Here is a 27,483-nt window from a genome sequence, read left to right as displayed (position 1 = left end):
TTTTTCCGAGAATCAGGTTCAGCTAGCGGGGAAACCAAGGAAATTAAGCGGAGCTTCGCTTAGTGATTGCGGGGTAGGAAGCGTTACGTAAGGGCTCGGGACGATTTGCCCTTTATAGTATATTTACTACAAACACCCACGTCACAACGCTCATATCATCACCCGCCCTAAATTTCCCATTTGCGACTTCTCACCATTGCCTGCTCTGTGAAATTGCTCTGGCTCTACTGACAGACAGGAGAAGTACGCATAAGCAACCAAGTCTCCACTTCCCATTCTCTGACAGAGACGAGCTGCAGGCATTCTGACATGGAGCGGGGAAAGAGATCCAAAGGTTCGGCTCCGCTCCGCAACACAATCTCCATTGCAACACTCACGCTGACTTACCCGATAGGTGGATGCCATCGATGTCGTGAAAAGGTGTGAGTCCCGAGTTGTATCCAACTCACTTCAACTTACGAGAATCCACAGAAGCTCAAATGTGATGAGACCAAGCCTTCTTGTGAACGCTGCACCGGAGTGGACATCGTGTGTCCAGGCTACCCCAATCCCATCCGGTGGTCCCGGAAACACGAAATCATCCCACTAGCGTCTGAGGAACCAGGCCGCAGCCGAAGATGGCAGCCTCGGACTCAAAGACGAGCCTCGCATGCGTCAGAGAGCTCAAGGCCTCTGTCGACATGCAGCCAAGGCTCCAAGGTGACCGAGCACACAGATCACACCATGGTGGAACAGCCGGACCACGATCCACCAGCATCGCCGACAAATGTGGAGCCGCGTCCCGAGTTCGCCGCATCGAATGTGGCCTTGACCACATCTCCCACAGCTACAGATCATTCTCATCACACAGCGGAGCAGAGTCAGGGATACGGGTCGGATGATATCTCGATTCCCTCATTTAGCTACGTCTTACAAGGCAGCAACCAGCATGACCCGGAAGGCAGCTTGAACGAGCCTGTATCGCCACCCTTGGCAGTTTTGAACCTGAATCTCACGCCGGAATCGAGGCTTGACGAAGAGGACCTGGAGCAGTTGACCAGCTATGAGCCTTTCACAGATCGAGGACACTTCTTTAGGCATTTCTTCGATATTATATGCCCGTTGCAATGCATTTTCCCCAATCCGACAATGTTTTTCTTCGGCTCATAACCCGCTACCTTTCGACTTCCAGTCTCATTCGAAAATGCGTCCTCTGTATATCAGCCTCGCACTACTCTCAAGACAGCACGTCTGTCGTGGATGGCTTAGTGGACCAGTTTTCAAATGCGGTAACGGCACTTCTTGGTTCCATCAACAAACTCGAGATCTCCGAAAATGCTTCCACGCACCAGTCTTTTCGCCATGATGCGTCCGAAGAAGCTTATGCGGATAGCATCACAAAAGCGCTTCTTGCGTCTATTCTACTTGGCTTGTATTCGGTACGCCCTAGGATTTCTCTCCTCTATGCCACAGGACACACTTGTTGTGCACGCTCTCAACATTTTCTTGGTCTAGCGCTAACAGACTGCCAGTCGTATAGAGACCCTGAAGACCTCGGAGTATTGCATCTCAACGGCGCGCGGAAGCTTTTTCAATGGTGGATTCAACATCATACTCGATCGAACGAGGTTGTTGCTGACTTACCGTTGGATGAAGAAAAACACTTCATCATTGGCGTCATGGCTTGGTGGGAAGCCCATACCGCCTTTGTGATGGATCAGTCACTCGATTCCCTGGACTATCTTGAACCATTCATTAGTGAGCAAGCTACGATGACTGTTCATCCTTTCACTGGGCTCTCGACACCCATTTTCATCATCCTGGCTCAGGTCGGGACTTGTTTACGGCAGCAGAGGCTTCTGAACAAGGTCCAGAAACTCTCGTGGCCAGAGGATGTTCTGAGAAGCATGCAGATGCAGCTTACAGAGCGTACAATTCGGTTGGAGCGGTTGCTACTCGACTTTGTCTTTCCCAAGATCGAGATCGTTCGCGGCCTGGAGCATTCGAAAAATCCTGCGAGTGCTTTCAGAGAACTGATCTGTTATGGTCAAATTTACCAGTTGGTGTCATTGTTAGAGCTGTACAGAAATTTTCACAGCCTAGACAGCTCCTTCGAATATGCCTCACCGCGACCCTTTGGAACCGTCGATTTTCCCGTGTCGCCGTCTCAAGATTATCAGCAATTCAATCAAAGAGTGAGCCAAGAGGTTGAGCGTCGAGAAGCTTTCAACTCGTTGGCCATGACTCTTTTCAATCTAATTGAGGAGTTGCCGGATGCTCACGAGTCACATCTCCACCAGACATTGGCCTTCCTCATCAGTGGCAGCATACTTCACCTGCCCGCCAATATTGATCATCCTCCCCATGCCGATGCCGGTACAATGGCCATGCCCTGGTCTAACTTGCGTGGTAGACTGGCCGCCATCTCTGGTAGAACAGAGGTGATTCTCAGGTGGAGGAAGCTTATCATGCGAAAGCTACAAATTAATAAGAATTCATGTGGGCTAAAGAGCGTTTACAAGCGGGCTGAGAGTATTTTGGAGAATGTGTGGACGAAGGTATTACCACCTGGACAATGGATTGACACGGATCCGCGCAGTCAGTTGTTGTCGGGGCCATATTGGGTGGACGTAATGGAGGAGTGCAGGCTTGAGACAAACTTTGCCTAGAGGGCGGGGCGAGTCACGCGCTAAAGTAATGCCCTTGCTGGGGTTACAGTGTGTTTAAGAACTTTTACGTACGTTAGTCCCATAAGTCCCAGAATGTCTGTTAGTATGAATGTCGTATGAACGAATCGAATGGCGTCTTTCAAGCCTTCCGGACAGATTCGAGAGTCAAGAGTTGCCACTGGGCGAAACAATCTTGGGTAGGAAAGCTCAGATACAATCAATAATGCGACACAGTGATTCCATCAAGCGTTCTAGGATTTCTGAGCTGAAGCTTGAAAACACAAGTATTATTTCTATGCAACATTCTACAGTTTGCTGCTGATCGGCTCCTCAATACTGACGGAATCCTCGTTGAAGAAACCGATCCTGGCAAAGTAGCCTTTAACAATTGCCTCCCTAGTGAAAGGCTTACCACGTAGTCTCTCCGCGTTGAGCACGTACGCTTCAGGAAGCCATTCACTAACATCCTTGCCCACAACCATCTGTGCCAGGGTGCTACCACACAACAGACCGTTGACCATGCCCCATTGGTTATAGCCGCCAGCCAACCATTCGCCATTGCCGTCTCTTAGAGTGGCGGAACGGGGCAAGCGTCCGACAAATGGCAGGCCATCGCCAGTGAGGCACATAACTCCAGACCATATTTGCATGTCTCGTTTCTTGGTCTCGGGAACCCAAGTCGTGTCGTATAGTTTTGGCAGAGCAGCCTCCAGAGCTTTCTCAGCCTCTCTCCCAATTTCAGTGTCGTCGGATGTTACGAAGCCCTCGATCCCATCCTTGTGGCAGCCGATCCACATATCACCAGTTGATGGGTGCTGACCAGCGTAGTAATGACCTTTCTCGAGAACGCGCGCCTTTTCATCATAATGGGGCTTGTGGAAGTATGACCACGAGAACTCACGACCCAGATTGGGGAATCCCGACTCGACAGTCTGCGCAGACATGGCACCACGGTAGGGGTACATAGGTCCTCGGAGACCGGCATTTAGGTGACCGGTATAGCCATTGGTGCAGTGGAGAACTTGCCCAGCGCAAACGCTGCCGCGAGGAGTTGAGATAATGTAAGGGTATTGAGCGTTACCGCGGGGATCGTAACGGACGGCCGTGACCGGGGTTCGGGTCTCGATGGTGAAGCGGTCCGAGTTGGTAGCAAGGAGGTTCTTGAATGTGTTGGTGACCAGGCGGTAGGGAGAGACAACACCAGCAGGGAAGCGGAAAGCGCCGACAGCACCCTTCAAGTGAAGTGTCTGTGACAGAGGCAAGCGATTAGTCATCTGACGCTGTTGCATTGAGGACTTGTAAACATACAGAAAGATCATCCTTGGAGACCACTTGGAAGACACCCCGTTCCTCGGGAATATGAGCTTCGTAGAACTTTAGTGCCGCTACGGCGAGATCGTACAGCCCCTGGTCATAGTATATAAAGAGCTTGTTGAGGCGGACGTGCCTTGAATCGGTCTCGACGTCCATGCCCTGAGGCTCGGCCAGGGCATGAACATCGCGCAAGCACTTCAAGTTGAAGCGAACAACCTTGTTGGCTTGTTCCACGCCAATCTGTTTGCTGATTTGTAGATGACGGACTGGAGGGATCCGGGTCAACTGTCCACCATTGCGGCCAGTTGCCGAGCTGCAAAGCTCTCGTGCCTCGAAGACTGTCACAGTTTTGCCTACTGCGGCATCTTCATTCAAGAGCTGCTTGACAGCGCCGCATGCCGTGATGCCAGAACCTATGACAGCGAAATCGACGGTTTCTGGGAGCTGTGCCGACCGAAGGGAGGAGACATCGGGATGCGGGGGCACCTGCCATTTTGAAACGGTAGGCTGAGGACGAGGTAATCGAGGATCCTGGACGACCTGTTCCGAGATCAATTTTGCCAGATCCTTGGGAACGTCGTGCTTTTTTTGCGACATGGTGGCTGGTCGTGTAGTTCGTAATTCGTAAGGGTTGATCAAACCCAATGGCAACACAATGATATCAGTGTAGAATGGCAGTACTGCTTAGTGAGCTGACTCGCACAGACTTGATTATCTGCGAGTTTAGCGGAAGTCTTTATTATGGTTTGATTGAACCGTTGTCGGCCTTGATGGTATCTTGATGCCGGTCTAGATCCGGGGTCGATGAGAGCGAGCCGCTTCAACGCGCCGTGACCGCGAGCGAGGAACGCATTCCAGGGTGGTTAATATTTGCCGAATTACTGCATACGGAAATGTTTTGCGGCACACTTCTCCACAAGACCCTCGTCTATGCTCGCTTCTGAGCAAACCACGCTACTGGTGATTAGTGCATACGCTAATGAAAGTGCGGCCCATCGGCTGGCACCGCCAGATCCTGGTCTCTGGGGTCTCAATGGAAAAGATACCAGCGGTCGGCTACTGACATTGCTCGTTATGGAAAGATGAAGCGAGATAGCGATTTATTGATCTTTCTCCATGGGCTGGATCCCTCAGAATTGCCACCATGCGTAGTGAACCCGAGAATTGCCAGTCTGGGGAAATCCGGGGTAATGACACTCGGAACACAATGAATCTGGGGAAGAGGAGTTCAATCCCATTGGACGTGACGTCACGCGTAACAGGTAAAAGCTCGGTAAAGTCCAGGTTTCGCTCCTGAAAAAGCCAAAGGTAGTCTTATCACTAACTTTTGGTAGCCAACTTACCCCAGACTTGGCTTGAGCCAGGAAAACAGGGGGCGTTAGATAGGAGATGAGGCAAGGCTCACAGAGCAGAGAAGGCTGGGTGCATGTCTGCTTGGGGGAGGTGATTGGAGGACAAAAGTGATAAGCCAGCCAGCCATGTGGGGAGATTTATTGTTTGTAGAGTTTATAAAGCACATGTCCCCTATCCCCAGGTAACTATAAAATTCTACTAGAATCATCTCTCCTTTAAGTTTCGCATCGTCTTTTCTCTTCATGCTAGATGTCAACATCTTCAGACACTATTGAAGCAATAATGAAGAACGACTCCGTGAACGCGACCATAGAGAACGATAGGGCCGAACACACAATGGCCGACAAGCATCACCTCGCCGAGCGCGAGTCAGTTGCTGAAGGCGTTCACGTTGACGCCCCTTCCCATCCCCCAAAATCGTTTTCCATGCTCTCAGCAGCTGGGCTGGGCTACTCCATCACAAATTCCCCCACCGCCATCTTCTTGGTCATTGGCGCCAACACTCCATTCGGAGGGTCGCCTTTGTTCTTCTATGGCTATTTAGGAATGTTTTTGGTTGGCCTCGCAGCTGCATGCAGTTTGGGCGAGCTGGCCTCAGCGATGCCTCATCCAGGTGGCCAGTATTACTGGGTATCTCAGCTGGCTCCCGAGAAATGGCGTCGATTTCTTGCCTACATGACGGCCATATTGTCGTGGGCGTCGGTTATTTGCGTCGGAGCTTCGTCTCTCCTCGCTGCAAGCAATCTCTTCTTCGAGATGTATAGCTTCTACCATCCAGATTTCGTCTACCACCCATGGATGGGCTTCCTCTTTTACCAAGTTGCCAATCTGTTCACGGCAATGGGCAACCTCAGCGAAAAGGCCCTCCCTAAGATGGGTTTCATCTTCATGATGTATTCCATAGCCTTCAGCTTCGTCATCTTCGTGGGTCTCCTCGCTCCTGATGTCCCCAAGGTCTCTGCCCACGAATTCTTTACCAACTACTGGAACGCTTCCGGCTGGTCCGACGGCGTCGCCTTCTTTATCGGCATCAGCGGCTGCAACTGGGCTTTCTCTTGTCTGGATGCCGTCACGCATCTGGCTGAAGAATTGCCCAACCCCGAAAGGAACCTTCCAAAGGCTCTCTTCGTTACTGTTGGTGTCGGGTTCGGTGCCGGGATGGCTGTCATTATTGCCGTTTTCATTGCCGCAACCGACCTTCGAAGTGTCACAACCATCCTTGAAGTTATCTACAGTGTTTATGGAAACTACAACGCCACCATCGGTTTTGGCGTTCTTGTGTTCCTGTCTCCTCTGACTGCCATGGTTGGCATTCAAACATGGCAAGCTCGTATCGCATGGTCTTTGGCCCGTGACAAGGGGTTCCCCTTTCACAAGCACCTCAGCAAAGTTGCTCCCAAGCCTTTTCAAACACCTCTCTGGGCCCACGCTTGGTCTTTATTGTGGACTGCTCTATGCGGCTTTGTCTACTTGGGATCCCAGGCTGCTTTCAACTCGTTCGTCGCTGGCGGTATCCTCCTGCAGTATATCACCTACTGTATTCCCCTCATCTTTATGCTCTGGAAGGGTCGAAGCAACTTCGCCAACGGGCCGTTTTGGCATCCTACATGGGGCTTGATCTCCAATATTGTCGTGCTCAGCTGGTCTGCGATTTGTTTGATCTTCTACAGCTTCCCCTACTACTTGCCAGTAGTGGCTGATCAGATGAACTATGTGTCTTGCGTAATTGTCTTTATTATACTTTATGCTTTGACTTATTGGGGTTTTATAGGTTATAAGCATTTCGATTTTACTGAGCATAGCATAACGCAAAGGTTTTAATTTAAACTCTTACTATTAAATTAACGTACACGATAAGCATGCGCCGCAGGCAAGTATGCGCCGCACTTTTCCTAACCTATAGGATTAAAATCGCAATAAAAACACCACAAACCATTTAATTAATTAAAACTACTACCGTCTCCGCGTTCCTCGACTAACTCCACCGGTAATTAGCTCACTCCATCTTCCACCATCTTCAACATCCACCTCGTCTTACCCAGTAAGTCCTCGCAAATTGCACTGTCATTCTGCCTCTGCCCATCCATACAACCGGACTGATGATTTTTCATTGCCAGATTGGGCCCGAACATATATGACAGCTTCGAGACAGCCTTCTACAGATAAGTTCACCATCATGCCGCCGAACACCGAGTCCATAAATGCCGAACCTATCACTCGACTCCTGCCATCCGCTAGCAGATGTTCCCAATGCCCTGCCATCCTGTATTGTAGCCAGTAACACCTCCTTAACCCATCCGACGCAATTCCAACCTGGAACCTCAGGCCGGACTGATGTGCCCTGAAAGATACCGATTGTGCCACGGGCGGATTGCCAACAAAACTCAGCCTTTCCTTGGCATGGAAGCGATACCCCCGGCTGCTGCTTGATTCAGACTTGGGCCTAACTATGAAGGCCCAGTGATACCTTTTCATTGTCAGCGGTTAACATGAGCAGGATAGGAGAGAACCAACGTGTCTTCCAGGCCGGGCATGGTCGGTGCCCCTCCGCGAGCGTACAAAGCGATATAAAGGCAGTCTTTCTCTGAGGGCATCTTGCGCTTGGTTTGGAATATTCAGCTAGCGAATTGCAAGAGCAAAGGTTGAGAACGGTTGCCGCTCCGGGGTGGCGTTGATCCAGTACGGAGCGCGGTAGTCTTGTATGTACGCAATGAACAAGACGTCCCAGCTACAACGATGCCGCCCGAATGCCTTGAATGCCATAATACCCTCTATCTCCTCGATAATCTTTCCACTCTGTAATTTCTGCTGCTTCTAACCCCCCTATTCAGTCTTTATCGAACCATTTCTTCAGCTCGGAACACGGCATCTCACGGCCCACCAGATAAATGCCCAACTTAATGAGTCACTCCGACTGGCTCAAGTTTGAGTTTAACGGTTAATGGCCTATAAGAACTCATCTACAGGTCTTTTAATAGCTCAGCCTGTTCTCTTCTCATCACCCTTCCCTTGGACCATAGCGACCGTGATGGAGCAACAAATGTCGCCGCGCCCCAACCTACGACTTGTCAACTTAGTCAATCTTCCCACGGACATTCTCGTCCAAATTCTGGATCACTTCAGAAATCGTGATGTCGTGTACGAGGATCATGTTCAGTGGGATAGGTGGTGTGGTCAAAGTCCCTGCCAAACCATCTTCAACTTACGCTTGACCTGTCGTCGCTTACACGATCTGGCTTCACCACTCCTATACCCGGTCGATAAGAAATCTCTACATCGTGTAGAAGAGCTGCAGAGCAATCGACACATCGCCAGCGGAGTCGTCGGCCTCCGCGTCACTCTCGAGTACCGCCCAGCAGAGCTCGCCGCCGACTTGGCCAAGTTCGTCAAGGTCAAGGACAACGCCTTGATTGGCATTATCGAGAATCCAGATCGCCTGGAGGGACTATCTATGGGGTTTGGACAGGGTTCGGCCGATTTCGAGAGAGTCTCTGCTGAGCAGATGCACAACCGAACGGCCATGAGACGGGCCTGGGATAATTGCATTAGACGTGAAGACGGCGATGAGCTGGATGAATAAGTCCTCTCTTATCAGAGGATTCTGCTCCAAAGCCACAGAAAATATGCTCGACTGCATGAGGAGCAGCTTCAACTGATCGAGAACGGGATATTTGTCAACATTCTTGCATCCTTGCTGCCCTAAGGCCAGCAGCCACTATCCCTGAGTGTCCGAGGCACTAAGTACGACGACGAGAATAACTATATAGATAATAACTGCGACGTTTTAGAGGACGCAGATGCACTTTGCGAGTTTCTAATAGATCCGCACGCCTGGGCCACGCTGGATCATATGGACGGCGAGGTCAGCCTCACGCAAGCCAAGATCCTTGCCGAGCTACCTATTGCCTTGCACAAAGCAGATGTATCACTAAAGTACTTTCAGCTCTCCTGTCTCCCAGTCCGGAGCAATTTTTCAGACATATGCCCTGGCTTTGATACCTCGCCAGACGCTGCTGCCTGGCATGACCTACAGGCGGCGTGCCAGCAGTTGAAGGAGTTTGAGCTCGGGGAGCGAGTACCACAAGAAGGCTCAGACGGTTTATATATCATCCGAAGGCAGAGCTTTTATTGAAACCTACCTTAGTGCCGTTCTCTCCGGTCAATGCCTCGAAAACGTCGAGGTTGACCTGGGCGGCTTCGGTCTGGTCGACAGGGCCAGCGGATGGACAGAGCCGTGCCACTTAATCAGCGCCTTTGCATCGATCAGCTAGCCATGTATCAAGTACCTCGACATCAAAGGTATGGCTTTCACTCAACAGGAGCTGGAGCGTCTCTGCCTCGATCTGGGCCCTGCCTCGATCTGGGCCCGTCCCCGAGTGAGCTTGGTCTGGGCATGATCAACTTGTGAGACGGAAGCTGGGCTCGCACGCTGGACATACTTCGTGACAAGGTCGTGGCTAACCCCGGGCTTCTGATTCTGCTGAAAGACTGGAGGGGAGGGGAGCTCGGCCAGAAGATCAAGGTGTCCAGGGACTCAGGCGTCCAGTGGTGGGAACTGAGAGATGAAGGGCTGGCTGAGAAGTTTAGGCATTATGTGCGAGGCAAGGAAGGGATTGAAAACCCTGCAAAACTCGTGAGCGGAGTGCTCGTGGTTTCGCTGGTTTGATGTACGAGAAGTGAAGTATGGCTGCTGAGATGGGCTTCTCTTGGATGGTGCGAGCTAGAATCTAATGTCACAGGCAAAAGGGACAAATTTGATGGTATCAACAGTAATATTGGCAAGAATCTAGCGTGGTTATGACTGGTTCGCTCTGTCTAGTCTCTCAAGTGTTGGAGCTAAAGAATATGTACATGGTGGAAACAACTTTGACCCCGGCTTAAGCCTCAGCCGAAGTCTTCTCATTCCTTCGGAAACCCACCAGCTGGGCCATCTCGGTCCAGAAGCCAACCGGGGGCTCGGTAAAGGAGTTCTCGTAGGCCTCGATCTGGGGTCGCTCCCAGACCAGGTCGACCTCATGGGGCCGGATATAGCGGGTGCGCTTAAAGAGCTTCCACCCGCTAAAGAGAAGAACAGCAAGGATCTGCATCGAGTAGTTCTGGAAAAAGACCTCGACGTTAAACCTTGGTCGGAAGGCGTAGTATCCGTAGGTAAGAACGATGATAAACTGGATGACTAGGGCGATGTAGGCTCTGTAAGGCTGGAAGTATCCGTAGTAGGGATGCTCTGTCTTTTGGTCGACGCCCTGGGCAATGTAAGCCTTGTGGTAGTTGATATAGGTGATGGATATGACTATGAAGGTGATTAGACTACCACCGGTGACGATGCTGATGAGCCAGCCTAGAACCTTTGTAGAGCCGTTGGCGACCTGGAGGAACGAGAGGAAGGGAAAGCATATGACGACATAGAAGTAGTAGACGGGGACGCCGGCCTTGTTGTAGTATCGGAGGAATTGGGGGGCATGGCCTTTAAGAGCCAACGAGTAGAGGGCTCTAGTGGCACAGTAGGTATAGGTATTTCCGGCAGAGAAGATGGAGGTGAGGATTAAAAAGTTGACGAGGTGAGGCAGGCCCTTGACGCCAAGGTTGCTCATGGCAATGACATAGGGAGACGCAGCCGCACTGCTAGAGCTACCGCTTCCAAAGTAGATCTTGACGAGAGTAGGGTCGTTGTAGGCGCACACGATGCCGACGGCCAGGGCACTAACAATGAAGAAGATGTAGAATCGGTAGTAGACGGTCTTGAAGGCCGACTTGATATATTAGGTAGGGCGCTGGGCCTCGGCAGAGACTATCGAGATGTACTCGGGTCCGACGATGGTGAAGGAGGCACTCTAGAGGGCGGCGAGGAAGCCTTTAAACCGGCCTTTGTCGCCTCCGCTGAGGTATGTAGCAAATGACCCGGGGTTTGAGAAATGCCTGAAGCCGTCTATATGGTGGTTAGCAATGGTCAATAGAATAGAAAGAAGTCTGCACTTATAAGCATTATGCTGTGGGTTGCCTCCGCATATTGTGACAAAGGTAAAGGCAAAGAGGATAAAGATGAGGATGAGTTTGCCTCCTGAGAGCTAGAATTTAGCCTCGCCGTAGAAGCGGACCGCGAGGACGTTGAGAAGTCTGGCGTTGGATTGTCAGTAACGAGATGCAACTAGCGGGCACGGAGCATGAGCAAGAGCTTACCCATAGCAGACAATGACAGCAGCGCAAACCCCAGCCGTAGGTCCAGGGTTTGTCACGGTGTCGTCCCAGAAGGAGATAACAAAGGTCAGGGCGGTGATCTCAAAGGGGATAATCAGTGCCTCGTAGAGGAAGAAGTTCCAGCCGGCGAGGAAGCCTAGTGCATCATCGACCTAGTATCCAGCTAGGCGGACGAATCCACCGGCGACGGGCATGTAGGTATTCATCTCGGCGATCGAGTTGTTGACGAGGGCGAGGACGAGCGAGTAGAGGGTGTAGGCGATCAGGAGGCTACCGGGGCCGCCCTTGGCGAGGCCGCTTCCGATGGAGATGAAGAGAGCCGTCCCGATGGAGCCGCCGGCGGCGATGAGCTGGATCTGGCGGTTGTTGAGGCGCCGGTGGAGGTGGCCCATGTTGCCGACGTCGCCATGCTGGAGGCTGCCGGCGTCGGCAAAGTCGGCCTTGGGGTGCTTCTCCTCGTCTACGTTCATGGCTGCGAGTGGATAGCTCAAGGAGGAAGGGAGGAAAAGACAATGGGAGAGGGAGCTGTGAGGACAGGGAAAAGAGAGGCGGGGAAAAGAAAGGATAGACAGGAACACAAGGCCATTAAATAGACCAAGCTCAGAGATAGCAAACTCCAAAATCCTGGGCTGCGTCGCACTCAATTGGCGTTGGACCTGAACCCTGCTTATCTCGAGCCCATGATTACACCCCCCCCTTCCAACAGATAGCCATCCCCGGGGCTACTAGTGATGGATGGGGAAACGCCTGCCGGACACTTTGCCAAGGTTCCAGGCCTTGAACGATCCGGCGAGCCGGTGCATTAGCATCTCCATGACCTTCAAGTCTGACAGACGTCTTTTCTCCAGAGAACCCCAGTCCCTCGGTGGAACCGACAAAGCAAAGAGTCTGGGGAACATGCAAGGGAAGAAGCCTCTCTGCGGGAAATACCTTGCAGGCCAACGACGCCGTTACAGCTCGCCACAGAAAACCTCGAAGGGGACGCCACTGGCTTCTCTAGATTCTACGCACTTTGGGGACTCTCCGAGCAAGTCCTGAAGTCGAGGAGCCATATCTGATATCAGAATCCTTATCTACGTACGGTCCCCTTCCTCCTTGCCTCTGATTCAAGACCGTGCTGATCCCACTAAACAACAGCAGGACCTCGGAATCAGATACCGATCCCTGCCCTCTAGTGAGACGTAACCTGTTGGCCCTTGCCTCCGCACCATCCCTCCTCCTCCTCACGGAATCTCCGCAGCCTAGACGCATCCCTCCAACTTCTCCAATCAGCCCCCATGGTTCTAGTTCAGCTGCATGGGCCTCCCTTCTGGGCCGTTCTGCGGACTGACGCCACGCATGAGAGCCACCAGCCCGTTGACTGGCTGCTCGGGTTCCGAAGCCGAAGCATAAATAAGCTTCCCCGAGACGAGGCTTACTCTCCCGTACAACCGACAAGTCAGGGAGAGGCAAGACAAGCAGGGCATTTACCGCGTTACCCGGGCTGGAAAAAAGATCCCCGCGGAGCCTTTTACTGGTTGTGGCAACATATTATCATAGCCTAGCCCCGAAGCTAACAGCCTGCGGCGGTCAGCTTCTTTCTAAAGCCATCGCAGCGGCTTCTGCGGCGGCTCTTTCTCTTTTCGCCTTCACAGCAGCGCCTCTACGAAGGCGCAGTCTACTATCATCACGAAGCTTACGAAAGTCAGCCTACTACTACCGGTATAACCTCCTCAGGTCCTACTGCCGCTCTTCTTCCTCTCGAGCCTCTACCTTCTGCTGCAATTCACCTATAGTAAAAGCACTATCATAAACTCCTCTAATTCGACAACGACTTTATATATAGCGGGCTTCTAGGTAAATTTATTTTTACTATAAAGCAATAATATTCTTATATAAATATTATATAATAATAGCGAGGTTAATATTGTTGAATTGGGCCCTGTACGCAACAAGCTCACGTGGAACCCGAAGAAGGAAATTGGCCCAATTAGGCAAGAAGGAGGGGGAGCTGCGTATATCATAAGTGGCGATGACCTCAGTCAGTCAGATTGAACTCAACAAGAACAACTACACAATTGTAGTCATCTTGGTGCCACACGTGCTTTCCGACAAACCCACCCGGATTATCGAAGATTGATGATATCGGAAAGGATTATTAACACTATCTGAGACTCTGTATTATCACTGCCTAGCAAAAGCTTAATAAGTATTATATTAAGCTTAGAGAGTCCCCATTATTTACTGCATCTATTATTCTATACCTCGCACTCGGCATAAGCTACTTAGAGGTAAATTAGGCTATAGAGGAGTAGCTTATGTGGGTGAGAGACGCTAAAATTAGACTCTCTGACTATCTTAACTGCTAGCATCGCTATAGCCGGCTAATAGATAAGCAGCGGAGGCAATTGCAGAGACTATGGCGTCCCTATGCGTGCTATGGAAAACATATAAAGACAGTATATTTAAGCAATCGGTGAAAAGTAGGATAACGAAAATAACGGTGATGGGCAGTGAACTCGAGCGGTATCTGCAGCTGGAACCGCAAGAAACTGAAGATCTAATCGAGTGGTGGATGGCTCGCCAGGGGCAGTTCCCGGTGCTCAGCCAGCTGGCTCTTGATATACTCGCTATACCGGCGATGACAACTGATTGCAAGAGGTCGTTCAGTCACGCAAAGTTGACATTGATGTCGCAGAGGCTTTCAATGACTGCGGAAACATTGGAGAGGTTGCAGTGCCTCAAGAACTGGATCAGGCATGGTGCCGTGAAGCTAGGCGCTACAGCACCTGGGAGAGATGGGTTACAATGGGAGATTGGAAGTAGTATAGAGAGCACAGATGCTGAGATTTGAAATATTTGATCAAATATTTCAAACAACAAATCTAGCTTTGCGGGCTATCAAATATTCCAAATATGACCTCGGATTTGATTTGTTTCATTTAAGGGCAGCGCTGCCTCCACCTCGACGACCATGTCGTTCCTTACGTGTATCCCTGCAAGATCACGCTCTCCACTACTGTAGCTCCTAGAGCTGCGCAGGTCACTGGAAATGACAGTCTGGATAGGCTCTGGTCCATCGCCGAAGCCTTGGTCTGAATCTGCCAACTGATGCGTCGAGCTCGACTCGTCCACGTCCTTCTCCTTGTTTGTCCGTATCGTGGTGAGCTTGATGACGTGGCTGTGTGTGGTACGACTGACGGGATGGCTGCTGCCGTAGGAGGAGAGGAATGACGCGGGGAGGATGCGGCGGAAGACGGGTCGAAGAAGAGGGAAGCAGGCTGTGAATAGGGTTAGCAAGGTGGAGCGGAGAGTTCGATGACAGAGGGATTTACCAGAGACAATGGCCACGTTAACTTCAACACCCCCCCAGATGAAGTTGAGGCAAGTATCGTGGGGCATTTGCGTGGTGTTATCGTCATAGTTGATTGACTCGACGAGGACGAAGATGGAGGCGATACAGACACTAGATGGTCAGCAATTGGGAGATCTTAGGGGTTATGGAAGGGACCTACACGGCGCCGATGAGGAACAGACCAATGACCGCAAGCTTCTGGCCAAGTCGCAGACGAAGCTTGCCGACCTCAATAACCGGCAAGATCAAGATGACAATGTCCATAACGAAATGGGTCAGGACAGTGCCAAAGAAGAACTGCGACTCATCGATGCCGCAGTACCCATCAACCGACTTGTCCCAGAAGAAGGTCAATGGGATACATTGCAGAGAAACCATGAAGATTCGAAGCAAGATCCATAGAAGACAGATGGTGAGCATGATCTGGATCGGGACTCGAATCTTGGAGTGCTTGAAGAGGCGCCAGTAGAGGGAGAGGATGGTAAACTTGGACGACGCAATCGAGAAGGCGTAGCAGTACTCGCAGACCAACATGAGGAGCCTGTTGCGGACGAGTATGTTTTCTCTCTCATCGCCGGAGAGAGAGTCTTCGAGGTACTGACCCAGATACCAATGAGCAGTCCCTAACAACAGTCAGTACTTGCACGTGCTCTCGGTGTTGAGGCATTGTATTTACATGCGATGATCACGCTGTTGTAAGCGCTGGCAAACACCTTCAAACCATCAGTATATCACTTCAAAGTAAACTCACGACAGACTCACAAAGGCCGACACGCAAAAGTAATCATCAAACCACCAGGCCTGCTTCGTCATGCGGCGCGCAAAAACCCTCAGGATCAGCGCAGCAAAGGCCGCACCCCAGGTGATGGAGATGCCGGCGTAGGCGTTCGCTTGGAGCCCAGCCATGGTTTTTGACATAGTCTCACCAGGTCGTGGTCATCAAAAGATGGTTTGGGATTAGATTACACCTGACAGAAAGAAAGATCGACGGCACGGGACCAAGTAGTCACCAAGTGGCAGACAAGGCAACCCAGAAGGCAAATGCAAGGCGACCGGGCGGGGGGCCTGATCTGCATTTGAACGCCTCGCCAGCGCCCAACTTTGCGGGGGAGGAGACGCAGTCAGCATTCGGCCAGGCCTCGCCAAGACTCTGGGGAGAAACGGCAACAAGCCCAGTTTTGGCTGCGAAGCCCTGGATTAAGGGGCAGAGGCTTCGAACGGGACATTCTGGCTGCTGGGCTTTGCGGGGGAGGGTCACAGCGAGGGTGCTTTAGGGATAGTCTCACCGCGGAGGGTTTGATAAAATCCGGGGAAAGTCAGGCCCCCGCAACCTCTACAGTTGATAAGGGTCCTGGCTGGAGGCGAGGCCGGGGCTAACACCATTTAGCTATCGATCCTAGGATAAAGTGCATGCCCAAAGGGCCGGGTAACGTGGGTTCTAATTAAGGGGGGCAAAACTGCGAATGGTAGATTGGCTGAAGTTTGGTGGTTTCAGAAGCCGATCCTGACAAGAGCCTGACTCGACTTCTGCCGCCCTGGTTTGCCAAAACCTGTTTTTGGTGGCACGGCAGAGGAAGGCTCAGCTCTTGGCGACTATGGCTTGAATGGCAAAGATATCCGGCTGTGTTGAGCTCTCTTGTGAGCCGAGTTCAGCTGCGGATGGATGAGTCTACAGGCTGTCCACGAGCAATGATGGACAAGAAGCTGCATGACCGTTGACCAAGTGGATCAAGCCCAAACTTCCCCCGATTCAAACTCACAGACAAAGACGTTGCAGTTACATTGGCTCTGGACGAGGCGCGTTCTGGAATCCTCAAAGCCATCGTTCCATGCCTGCCGAACGATGTCATCACCGACACCTGGATTGGCCGCTGGGTGCTTAGTCCGGTCTGAGATGCATGGCAATTCAGTTGAAATGGTGTCAAGCCCCGGGCGCTGGTAATTCAGTTGAAATAGTGTCAAGCCCCGGGCGCAGACCAGCGCCTGGTCAGTTCGCGCAATCCAGACTCCGAGATCCCATCCACGTGCTCGGGATCTGTTCCCGAGATGCATCGACCTTCGGGAACTAGACACGCCACGGGCCATCTGACTGTTGTGGCTCCATCATATCTGTCGCTTTCGTCGCAGATGAGGATCTAGGATGGTTCTGGAGACTACCGGTTTTCCCTGTGGGAATAGACATGATCTCAATGCCGATAAGGTGAAGAAGTTAAAGAGTCCAGGCCACGGGTAATGACGGTCGATGGAGAGTTGGTGTTATGATAGTGGCCCGTGGTGGCCTAGGCCGTTGACAATGGCCCATTGTGGACGACAGGGACCTCGACTCTGAACCGGCACCATAATCAAATCTTATGCCTCTTAAACTCTGATCTTGCTGCAGCCCATTCAGGGCAGCAAGAGGGAGTAGTGATTGGGAAGGATCTGACTGGGCTTTGGAGACATTCATGTGGAGATCATGGGGTCAGGGAATGACGGGTTGTTCAGAGAAACAAATTTTTCTAAAACAAAGTAAAATTAGTCCATATAATAGAGCCATAAAATCGTAACCGAATGCATCTAGTCCCATAATTTTCACTACCTCATGGCGTAAGTTATCGTGGTTTAAAATAATTATCGGATTGAAGCTCGAGAAAATGGTTGATGACATAAGAAAGTCTGGCTCAGATAAATTCCGAATAGGAAAGGCGTCGACCCACTGTAAAGTCTTGGCTTAGAAAAAATCAAAAGTAGAATAGTGCGGACCCGCTCGAAAAGTCTTGGCTCAAAAATATTTAAGAAGGGAATAGCTCCGCATTCTGGCGGGTTTCGTATCTTATCGCGTTGTACAGAGTAGGTATGTTATCTTATATAATTAGAGAGACTTAATATTTTAATAAATAGGTGGCTATTATTAAAGAGCTTCTAGCCTCTTGTTAAGAGGCCTTAAGGAAGGTATAATAAGAACTAAATAAATTACTCTCTTAGAATTATATTATAAGTAACTTATAATAACTTATTGAAGACGACTTCTTGGAAAGTGACCCGAAATGACGGTCACGTGGTGGCACTGCTGTCCGGATGAGAGTTGACCCGGTTATAAGTAAGCTGAGTCACTATGTTCCTGTCGCGACGACAATGTTCCCGCCAAATGATCAAAAAAACAAATAAACCAATACATTAACGACGATGACGATAATTCGCAATCCTATCGATGAACCACGCCTTATTTCCGACGGTGTAATCCATTCGAGACCGCGCCTCATTGATATTATCTATCCCGGTTACGAAGACTCCGGCGAAGATGCGGAAGGCGACGTGCTAATCTCCCTTCGCGCGTTTAATGAGAATGGTGTCGACTACGATATCGCTCATATAGCCTACGCTATCCTCGCTGCGAATTAATGGGATGGCTACTTTTCCCACGATAGAGATAGAAGCATAAGGGTAAAGCCGCCGAGAGACCAAATTCTGCGCGAAAAAAGCTACTACTTTTATATCCTATCTGCCGCTGGTCCTTTAGCCGATTTATACCCGGTTATTACTTGCTTTGGCGATTGGCGTTTTCTATATGGCTACTTGCCTCCAATTTGGGCATGATTCTAAGATTAATATGAAGCCGACTCAGCATGGAACTAGGCCACAAGTGGATGGTGCTGCCTCAGTAGCTACGCCGACCCTATGGAATCGGCGCATCTTATTCCTTCGGCATAATCGAACTAGTGGTTAAGTAATCGTATGGCACGGTAAGAAGACCTCCGTTTGGCATAAGTCTATGTTGCTAGTATTGGTCTTGGTGGCGGTATAATTAATATCATATGTGTAGTTATAGTGAGATAGCCTTGTTCTCGACCGATCCGATTAATGCACCTATAAATCGCCTTCCTCTACGCAGCGACATCCATAAGATGTTTGATAAATATTATTTTACCTTCGTACTAAAGCTTTTATATGAGGAAGCCTATGACGGAGCCGAAGCTCTACACCCGAGACCATAACCCGATAGTAATATTAAGAGTCGCTTAAGGAATGCCGGGATGGGATTAAGAGCATAACTAATGAGTTATCTTGTCAGGCACGTTTTTAACTCTATACCTAGTGGTTAGCTGCCTATGCTATGGCATAACCGCCGCGTGTATATATTGCCGATGGAGGTCTTAGTGGAATATCTATTTGCTTGATTCGCTTGGACTGTCTTTTCACTAACTATGTTTCGTGACTTTCTAGATACTGGGAAAAGCAGATGGATCCTTGTCTAGAACCACGAGACCCAGAAATATAATATCGAGGAAGTAGATCCTAAAAAGTGCCGAGCGATTTAGTCTACATTAAGATCTAGAAGTAAGAGCCTAAGGAAAAAACAAAGGAGAGCTAAAAGCGCACTATAAGACGAAGAAGAGGGGATCGATCTATATTAAGAGTACTATGCAGCGTCAGACGTCGATAGTGGCTATTATGATGGGTTGAAACCTCTTGAAAGAGGTTCCCCTGTTTCTATCCCGGATGAACCGGAGCGCGGCCAGACAAGGAAACAGAAGGTTAATGAGAGTTATACCCGTTTACCCGAGACATGCGAAAACCGGCGTCGGTCGAAACGAATCAGCCTCGATAGCACGTGAGCTTGGGCTACATCCAATATATACGAAACTCTTTGCTCACCCTACTGTACCAACTCCCACTGGTATTAGGCACCTAATACCACTTTTTCTAGGTCTGGCTATAAGAAAGCTTAGCCTATGCATTTCCCTAGTCCCTAGCTTTTATGCCCCCTATCTTAATTCCCTATCGCTATAAATAAGAAATAGCTTAATTAGCTTAATTTTTAAAATAAAAGAGAAAGTACTAGATAATATCTTAGTTTAGAGGTTATTGCCCTTATAATCATATTATCACTTAAGTTCCCTTTAGTTAGCTTTTAAAGCTTAGAGAGCATAGACCTTAATGAGGTAATTTATATTATTTCCTCTCCGGGGAAAGAGAAAATTATATTAATTTATTACTATTTTTAGTTTTAATGCGAAACCTTATTAAATACCCTATTAATAGCTTATTTAACCGGCTATAGTTATAATAGCTCTATCGCAGGGGTTAAATCTTATAAGTAGGGCGGATATAAATATATAAGTATTAGACCTTTAGTTATATTTAATTAGCGGGCGAGTATAAGGGTAGGCGACCTAGAGGGCGGGGAAGCATTTATTTAGATTAGAGGGTTACTAGCTAATATAAAAGGGGTAAGGCATAAGTATCTTAAAGGAAGATATATACTATATAGTAAGAAATCATAGTAAGGTAATAAAAGGAGAAACTATTGACTTAGCCGCAAGGATTAAGAATAATCGCCATAGTATCTTACCTTAGCTAAGAGGTAATATAAAAGGTTCTAGTAGTAGGTATATCGCTTACCCTACATACCCTATTAATATTAAGTCATTATAGCTAGGCCGGCCTACCCTATATAGATCGCTTAGAGCTAACTAGGTAAATAATTACTTATTATTTATTTACCCTTAAGGAAAAAACTTACTACTATATTATAGATATTAGTTATAACTAAGCTTATTATCTTGCCTTATATAATATAAAGACCTATAAGTTACTTATCTACTAGTAGTAGCTAAGATAGATAAAACTAGCAAGGTATAATATTTTCTTAACTAATATTATTAAAAATATAGGGACTTATTACTACTTAGTAGCTAAACCTATAGTAATACTAAAATAATCATACACTTTGCCGTCTAAACTATGCGTTACTTTAGTTAAGCTAAGGTAGCTTACTAGGGGGTTGCGGGGCACGTAATTAGCTATGCTATGTTTAAGGGGGGGCTTAAGCGGTGGTTAGTGATTAAACAACCTTCTTTATATTGCTTAAGATATGCATCCTAATAAGACGCTAGATCCGGGAGGGGAGATTATTCCGTCGTTATTATAGCCTGATAGCACTTAGTGTTATAGATTACTCTTAGTGGAATGGAGTAATGAGGCTAGACGGCAAGTAGGGCTCAGATCATAGCAGTGAGTCTGCGATTACTTTCTTAAATATTTCTGAGCCAAGAGCTCGAGTGTCCGGATTTCTCGAGGGTATTCCACTTTTGATTTTTTCTAAGCCGAGACTTTGCAGTGGATCGATGCCTCTCTTATTCGGAATCATTCCGAGCCAAGACTCGCTTATATTAGCGAGCCTTTCATTAAGCTTTAATCCGATAATTATTTTAAACTCTAATAACTTATATCACCGGGTAATAAAAAATATAGGATAAGGTTCATTTAGCTATAGTTATTACACTCTATATCTGATATTAATTTTATCTTGTTCTGATAAACTTTTGTTCTCTGAACACACCGTCATCCTTGGCCCCAATATCGCCATATGACAGTGTGGAATGGGTTCTGTACTGTATCCACACTGTGCTGTTGGCCTCCTCCTCCCAGCAGCCCTAATTACCCTGCCGGGAGCTAAATCCGCGCTACCCCGCGGCACGGGCTCACCCACCCACCCCACCACAGCTCCTTAAATCCTTCCCTCTTTCTTTCTTTCTTTCTTTGTTTTCCTTGTTCCTGGCGCTTGAAAAATTCTACTTGTAAGTACAGCATGACGTTATCAACAACAAAATCAAGGACCGAGTTGAAACCCCAGTACGCGCAGAGGTATGATGGGTCTTCTTCACTGTTATTTTGACACCAGCTAATTCATAGCTGCGAGACTGAAAGAGTTCTTAGTCATCGCCATCGAATTACGTGCTTTACATCCTGCGCGAGGGATAGATAGGATATAGTTGGAGGGAGTGAGAGCCGGAGCGTCTCGTATCGTATCATATCTATCTAGATAGTGGAGAGAATAGTAGATAGAGAGAGAGGCTTAAGCTGGGAGGATAACCCCTAGAACTCCCCTTCTTCTTCTATCCGTACATACGCGTTTCTCATTTCCCGGGGATGGGGATCTCCGGGCGGGCCGGCCTATGGGGATTTGCTCCATGCATGCATGTTCAGGGTCCGGTAAGTCAGGGGCAGCAGCGGCGCCGTCAATCGGGATCGGATCGGGGGAGGGAGGGAAAAAAACAAAAAAAGAAAAAGGGGGGCACCTACCATTTTATAGTGAAAAAGCAGGTCCCTATAGGGGTAGAGGCTTCATGTGATTGGCTAGGACGGTATGGCGACGAATAGCAGCGTCGGGGAACGACAGGGGACAGGGGCTAGGGTACGCTTTTTCGGTCAAAGAGGGTCGGTCTATACAGACAGTAGGCCCCTAGCTCCTTCTAGCCCTAGCGGCGGCCTAGGCCCTAGGCCTGCCAAAACAGCACAACAAGTGCTAAAGGAAGCAAATAAGGCTAGGCTAGCAGGCTTCCTAGAGGGCCTCCCCTCTAGCTATAGGCACGCTAGGCTAGAAAATGCTAGCTATCTCGGCCGTAAGTGGCTCGGAGTGTTGCCTACCTAAAAAACCCTCTCTTTTACAGACTCTGAGATCACCGAAGCCCTCCGAAGCCGGCTTTTCTACCCAATTAAGCCTATTAGCCTACCCTGTAGCTCTTGCGGAGCTATAGCTGCCCTAGGCCATCAAGATACCTGCAAGGGTGCTAATAGAAGGTGGATTGCAAGGCATGACGCTATAACTAGGGCCTTTGTGAGAGCCCTAAGTAGCTAGCCTACCCTAGAGGTCGAGAAAGAACCCCTAGTCCACCCGGAAACCAGCCTAAGGGCCGACTTCGCAGTTACCCTAGGAAATAGCCGCTATTACTATGATATTCAAATCGTAGCTATTTCAAAGGATTCTGCCAAGGAAGATCCTTATAGCACCCTGAGAGAGGCTGCCGAAGAAAAACGCAGAAAATATAGGTCTCTCGGGGCCTTTTTTCAGCCTCTTATCATCTCAGCAGGTGGCCTTATGGACCTAGAGACCGCTAAGACCTATCAGAAGCTCCAGGACCTTATTGGCCCCCTTGCGGCTAACCAGCTAGACTCCTCTATCAGCCTTGCTCTTATGAGGACTAGGGCTACCTCTGCGGCTTCTATAGCCCGAGATACCCCTAGTAACCTAGCTAGGTCGATCTAGAATACTTCTAGGGCTTCTTAAGGCTTTTCTTTATTCTTTACCTTTTACCTCTTATCTTTTATCCTTTACCTTTTACCTCTTATCTCTTATCTCTTATCTCTTTACCTTTTTCTTACTAGCTATATCTCTCTCTTTTAGTTATATCTCTCTTTTTTAGCTATATCTCTTTCTTCTAGATATATCTCTTATATCTCTTATTTACTCTTATCTCTCTTTTTCCTTATTTCTTTATATCTTAGAAGCAACCCTCTAGGTAAAATAGCTTAAATAGTTAATAGTTACTCTGTTCTAACCTAATGTATTACCCTATCCCTTTAGATATCTTAATAGCTAGTATATTAATACTATCTTAGCTCTTAAAGCGCCTTACTACCCTATAGCAATTATTACCTTATAGCGGTTCTTAGCGAGTAGCGGTTCTTACCTTATAGCAGTTATTACCTTATAGCAGTTCCTAGCAAGTAGCAGTTCCTACCCTATAGCAGTTATTACCTTATAGCGGTTCCTAGCAAGTAGCGGTTCCTACCCTATAGCGGTTCCTAGCAAGTAGCAGTTCTTACCTTATAGTAGTTATTACCTTATAGTAGTTCCTAATAAGTAGCGGTTCCTACCCTATAGCGGTTCCTAGTAAGTAGCGGTTGCTATAACTACTACTTAAAGTATTATTTTAATACCTAGGATATTACTATTATCTTAGCTCTTAGAGCGCCTTATTACCTTATAGTAGTTGCTACCCTATAGTAGTCCCTACCTTATAGCAGCTGCTATAATTGCGACTTAAAGTATTATATATATAGATTAAATATTTATTATATTTTAGCTCTTAAAGCGCCTTGCTACCTTATAGTAGTTATTACCTTATAGCGGTTATTATAACTATAACTTAAAGTATTATCTTAATAAAATAAATATCTATTATATTTTAGCTCTTAAAGCGCCTTATTACCCTATAGCAGTTCTTACCCTATAGCTTATCCTACCCTATAGCTATTATTATAATTATAGTATGTATATTTTTTTATATATCTAAGATATTATTATCTTAACTCTTATAATATTATATTCTCTTATATTAATTATTATCTTATAGTAATTATTATAATTATTATTATTTTAATATTATTATTATTTTATAATATTTAATATTTTTTATATTTATATATTTATTAATAATACTTAATTTATAATAATTATTAATATTATTTATAATATAAGATTAATAATATTAATATTTTTCTTAGAAAAGTTTTAATTTATATTTATTTTTTATTTAAAATATATTTTATTATAAATCTTAGATATTATAAGAATTAATATTTTTTAATAAATATAATATAATTATAATAAATATTAAATACTAAATATTAAGAAAAATAAGCTTATATAATAAACTCAAACCCTTAGCTTTAGTAAAAATAGAAAAATCTATCCTAAGAGTATAGGTAGTATAATTATAATAAGGCTTTTTAGCCCTATAACTACTAGACTACTAATACCTTATAATAGACTTCTCTATAAACTAAGCTATTTTTTATAATATATATAGCTCTCTTAATATAGCTACTTACCCTATAGTATTTACTGCCTTGCTATATTTACTTACCCTATAGCAGCTATTACTTTGCTACAGCTACCTACTTTGCCGCAGCTACCTACCCTGCCGCAGCTGCCTACCCTGCCGTAGCTACCTACCCTGCCGCAGCTGCCTACCCTGCCGCAGCTGCCTACCCTATACCAATTACACCTATAACCTTTATCTATTACTTCCTAGAACACATATAGCAACCACAGCCGGTCTTAAAGAGCGGCCCGATAGCTCAACGGTTAAGCTTAGCAACCTTTTCCCGAGGGCCTAGGGTTTAATTTAGGCTAGAAGTAGTTTGCGCTGCTTCGCCTTAGGAAGAGTACGGTATGCTCGCCGTGAATATATATGGGCTTCCTAAGTAAAAAACCGCGTAGTTATCTAGGAATAGGCCTTATGGCATTAAACCTTATAATTATAAGATAGGTTTTAATAAGTGCTAGTTATATTAATTAGTTTTGCTATTTTATTATAATTTTTCTTATTATTATTATTATATTTTTTACTATTATTTTTATATTATTATATTTCTATTATTAATATTATTTTTTATTTTTTATTATTTTTATTATTATTATTATTTTTATTATTTTTATTATTTTTTTTATTATTATTCTTATTATTATTATTTTTATTATTTTTATTATTTTTATTTTTATTTTTTTTATTATTATTATTATTATTCTTATTATTATTCTTATTATTATTATTATATTTTTTATTATTATTATTTATATATTATATTTTATTATATATTTATTTAATAAAGCTAAGCTATAAGCTTAAGTTACTTTATAGTAAGTAAGAGATTAAGCTACTTTATATAAGACTAGCTATTATAGCTTAAAAAGAAAGTAAGCTTTATAAAAGCAATTAAGTAATAAAGCTACCCTATAGTAAGCAAGAGATAAAGCTACCCTATATAAGAGTAGCTATTATAGCTTAAAAAGAGACTAAGCCCTATAAGAGTAAGTAAGGAATTAAGCTAACTTATAGCTCTAAAAGCTAGCCTTTTAAGCCTTAAGGCTATAAGTCGATTTTTTTATTTTTATATAGTATATTTAGCCCGTAAAAAGGAAAAGTAGCCCGCGAGCCTAGTCTAGCATGCGGCTAGCTATAATAGCCTCGGTGGGTATATAAGTAGGAGCTAAGGCGGCTTAAAAAGGCCTAAGGTAGCTAGGGGCAATTAGGCTAAAAAAGGCTTATAAGTAAGCTAATAGCCTAACTTATAGATCTAAGCTACCTTATAGCTAAATAATAGTAAAAAGTAGCTTTTAATTTACCTAGGCTATATAATTAAACTAGCCCTATTATACCTTATTTTATTAGATTACTTTTATATATCCCTTATATATATACTTATAGGCTCTATGCCTCGCGGCTAAGGGGAATATAGCTATAATTAGCCCCTATAAACCTAGCTCCTCTAAGTGCATAGCTACTAGGGATGCCTAGCTATAGCTAGCTAAAGGACTTTTTTTTCTAGCTACTAGATAGGCCTATTAACTCTATATGCTATTTATAGCTATAGGGGGGTAATAAGGGAGTTATATAGCGACTAGGGCGCACTATAATAATTTAAACTAGTTTTTATGCCCTTATATATAATAAATAACTTAAGGCTTAAGCTTATATTATAATAGGCTTAGAGGAAACTATATTTAACTTTTAAGGGGCTATTTAAGCTATAGGGGGCTTATATAGTATTTAGGGGCTTTTTATGCCTTTTAGAGCTTTCTAGAGGTATTAAAGTCCTTTATAGGGTTTTAGCGGCATTTTAATATCTTAAGAGCTCTTTTTAAGTTTTAAGGTCCTTTATTAAGGTCTAAGGGTTTTTTAGGGTCCTAGGGGTAATTATAAGGGTAAGAGGTAAGTATTATTTTTCTTATATTATTTATTATAGGCTATTAGGGGAAATAGCTAATAGGGCTAAGAGGATAAGGCTATTTTAAAAGGTATAAAGGGTATTATAATTATAATATTACCTAAAATAATAACTTAGTAACTATCTTAAAGTATCTCTTTAGCTATACTAAGGTATATTTAAGGCCTTTATTATCTCTTTATAGATATAATAAATCTAGATAGTATTATAGTTAGCCTAAGAGATCCTCTCCCCTAGCTAAGACTATAAGACCTAATAGTGCTTAGGAGCATAGCTAGGGGGGTTAATTTCCCCCTTAAAGCTAAGCCTTTTATATAGCTAGCTAGCTAGTTATAGCTATTATAATATAGCAGAGCTCTAGAGGGTAATAATAAGCCTAGGAAACTAATAATTACCCTCCTAAATTAGCTACTAGCTACTATTTTGCAGATCTTTCTCTTAGTAGCTATAAAGCTCTTAGGGCATAAAGCAATAAGCATAGGCTTTAAAGCTTCTTAGCCTATCTCGCTACCTTAGGTAGTAGGTAATAAATTTAGTTAGCTTAAAGCTAAGGCATATATCCTTATGGCTAGAAAAAGTAGCCTAGGTATAACTTAATAGTAAATAGTCTTACCTATCTAGCCTATTAAGCTTATAGAAAAGGTAGCCCTAAAGAAGCTATTAAGAAAGTAGCCTCTAGAAGGTTTTAAAGTCTGCCTTTTCCCTCTCGGCCTAGGTAGCTATTATAATATATATCTATTATACCTATATAGCTCTAAGCCTAAGATCTCTCTCTTTAGGGCTCTCTAAGGCATAGCCTTTTTCTGCGGTTAGAGATAGGTTCTCTAGGTAAAAGTTATATTTTTCCTCCCTTGCCTCGTATACTTATTAGCTAGCTTAGCTATCTAGAGCCCTATTTAAGGCTATCTTGCGGTACTAGCTAGTAGAGAAGAATTCTTTATTGCCTATGCTTAGGAACCTAGAAGATTAGGCTTCTTAGGTTAAGCCTTATAAGGGCCTAAGGGTAATAGCCTTACTAGGAAGCCTATCTTAACCGGTATAGCCGCTTTGCTGCCTATAGTCTATAAGCCTCTTTAGTATCTTAAGGTATATAATAACCCTAATATTAAGGATATTAATACTAAGGCTAAGAGTATTAATTAT

The 27,483-nt window shown here is 46.0% G+C and overlaps 6 protein-coding genes across 6 annotated transcripts; 3 read left to right on the top strand and 3 right to left on the bottom strand.

Annotated features, from left to right (window-relative positions):
* Positions 1-723: 723 nt before the first annotated feature.
* MRS44_009658 (uncharacterized protein) lies at positions 724-2,648 on the top strand (the record flags this gene model as incomplete). The annotated part of the gene is made up of 2 exons (XM_065621402.1): positions 724-1,130; positions 1,172-2,648. 2 exons carry the CDS (start codon positions 724-726, stop codon positions 2,646-2,648), a joined length of 1,884 nt encoding a protein of 627 aa, XP_065477474.1.
* A 305-nt stretch (positions 2,649-2,953) lies between these two features.
* Positions 2,954-4,559, bottom strand: MRS44_009657 (uncharacterized protein; the record flags this gene model as incomplete). Its single annotated transcript, XM_065621401.1, has 2 exons — positions 2,954-3,895; positions 3,957-4,559. The coding sequence occupies 2 exons, from the start codon at positions 4,557-4,559 to the stop codon at positions 2,954-2,956; spliced, it is 1,545 nt and encodes a 514-aa protein (XP_065477473.1).
* A 1,038-nt stretch (positions 4,560-5,597) lies between these two features.
* Positions 5,598-7,136, top strand: MRS44_009656 (uncharacterized protein; the record flags this gene model as incomplete). The annotated part of the gene is made up of 1 exon (XM_065621400.1): positions 5,598-7,136. The coding sequence occupies one exon, from the start codon at positions 5,598-5,600 to the stop codon at positions 7,134-7,136; it is 1,539 nt and encodes a 512-aa protein (XP_065477472.1).
* A 1,207-nt stretch (positions 7,137-8,343) lies between these two features.
* On the top strand, positions 8,344-8,895 carry MRS44_009655 (uncharacterized protein; the record flags this gene model as incomplete). The annotated part of the gene is made up of 1 exon (XM_065621399.1): positions 8,344-8,895. The coding sequence occupies one exon, from the start codon at positions 8,344-8,346 to the stop codon at positions 8,893-8,895; it is 552 nt and encodes a 183-aa protein (XP_065477471.1).
* Positions 8,896-10,192: 1,297 nt separating this feature from the next.
* Positions 10,193-11,980, bottom strand: MRS44_009654 (uncharacterized protein; the record flags this gene model as incomplete). The annotated part of the gene is made up of 4 exons (XM_065621398.1): positions 10,193-11,065; positions 11,214-11,241; positions 11,493-11,646; positions 11,692-11,980. 4 exons carry the CDS (start codon positions 11,978-11,980, stop codon positions 10,193-10,195), a joined length of 1,344 nt encoding a protein of 447 aa, XP_065477470.1.
* Positions 11,981-14,390: 2,410 nt separating this feature from the next.
* On the bottom strand, positions 14,391-15,750 carry MRS44_009653 (uncharacterized protein; the record flags this gene model as incomplete). Its single annotated transcript, XM_065621397.1, has 5 exons — positions 14,391-14,770; positions 14,825-14,955; positions 15,005-15,467; positions 15,521-15,557; positions 15,607-15,750. 5 exons carry the CDS (start codon positions 15,748-15,750, stop codon positions 14,391-14,393), a joined length of 1,155 nt encoding a protein of 384 aa, XP_065477469.1.
* Positions 15,751-27,483: the final 11,733 nt, after the last annotated feature.

This window comes from Fusarium solani, assembly GCF_023522795.1.
Source record: "Fusarium solani strain SB1 chromosome Unknown bctg00000005, whole genome shotgun sequence".
In the NCBI taxonomy this organism is placed as follows: domain Eukaryota; kingdom Fungi; phylum Ascomycota; class Sordariomycetes; order Hypocreales; family Nectriaceae; genus Fusarium; species Fusarium solani.
The sequence above is the reverse complement of the archived record's forward strand: the minus strand, read 5'-3'. Positions and strand labels throughout refer to the sequence as shown.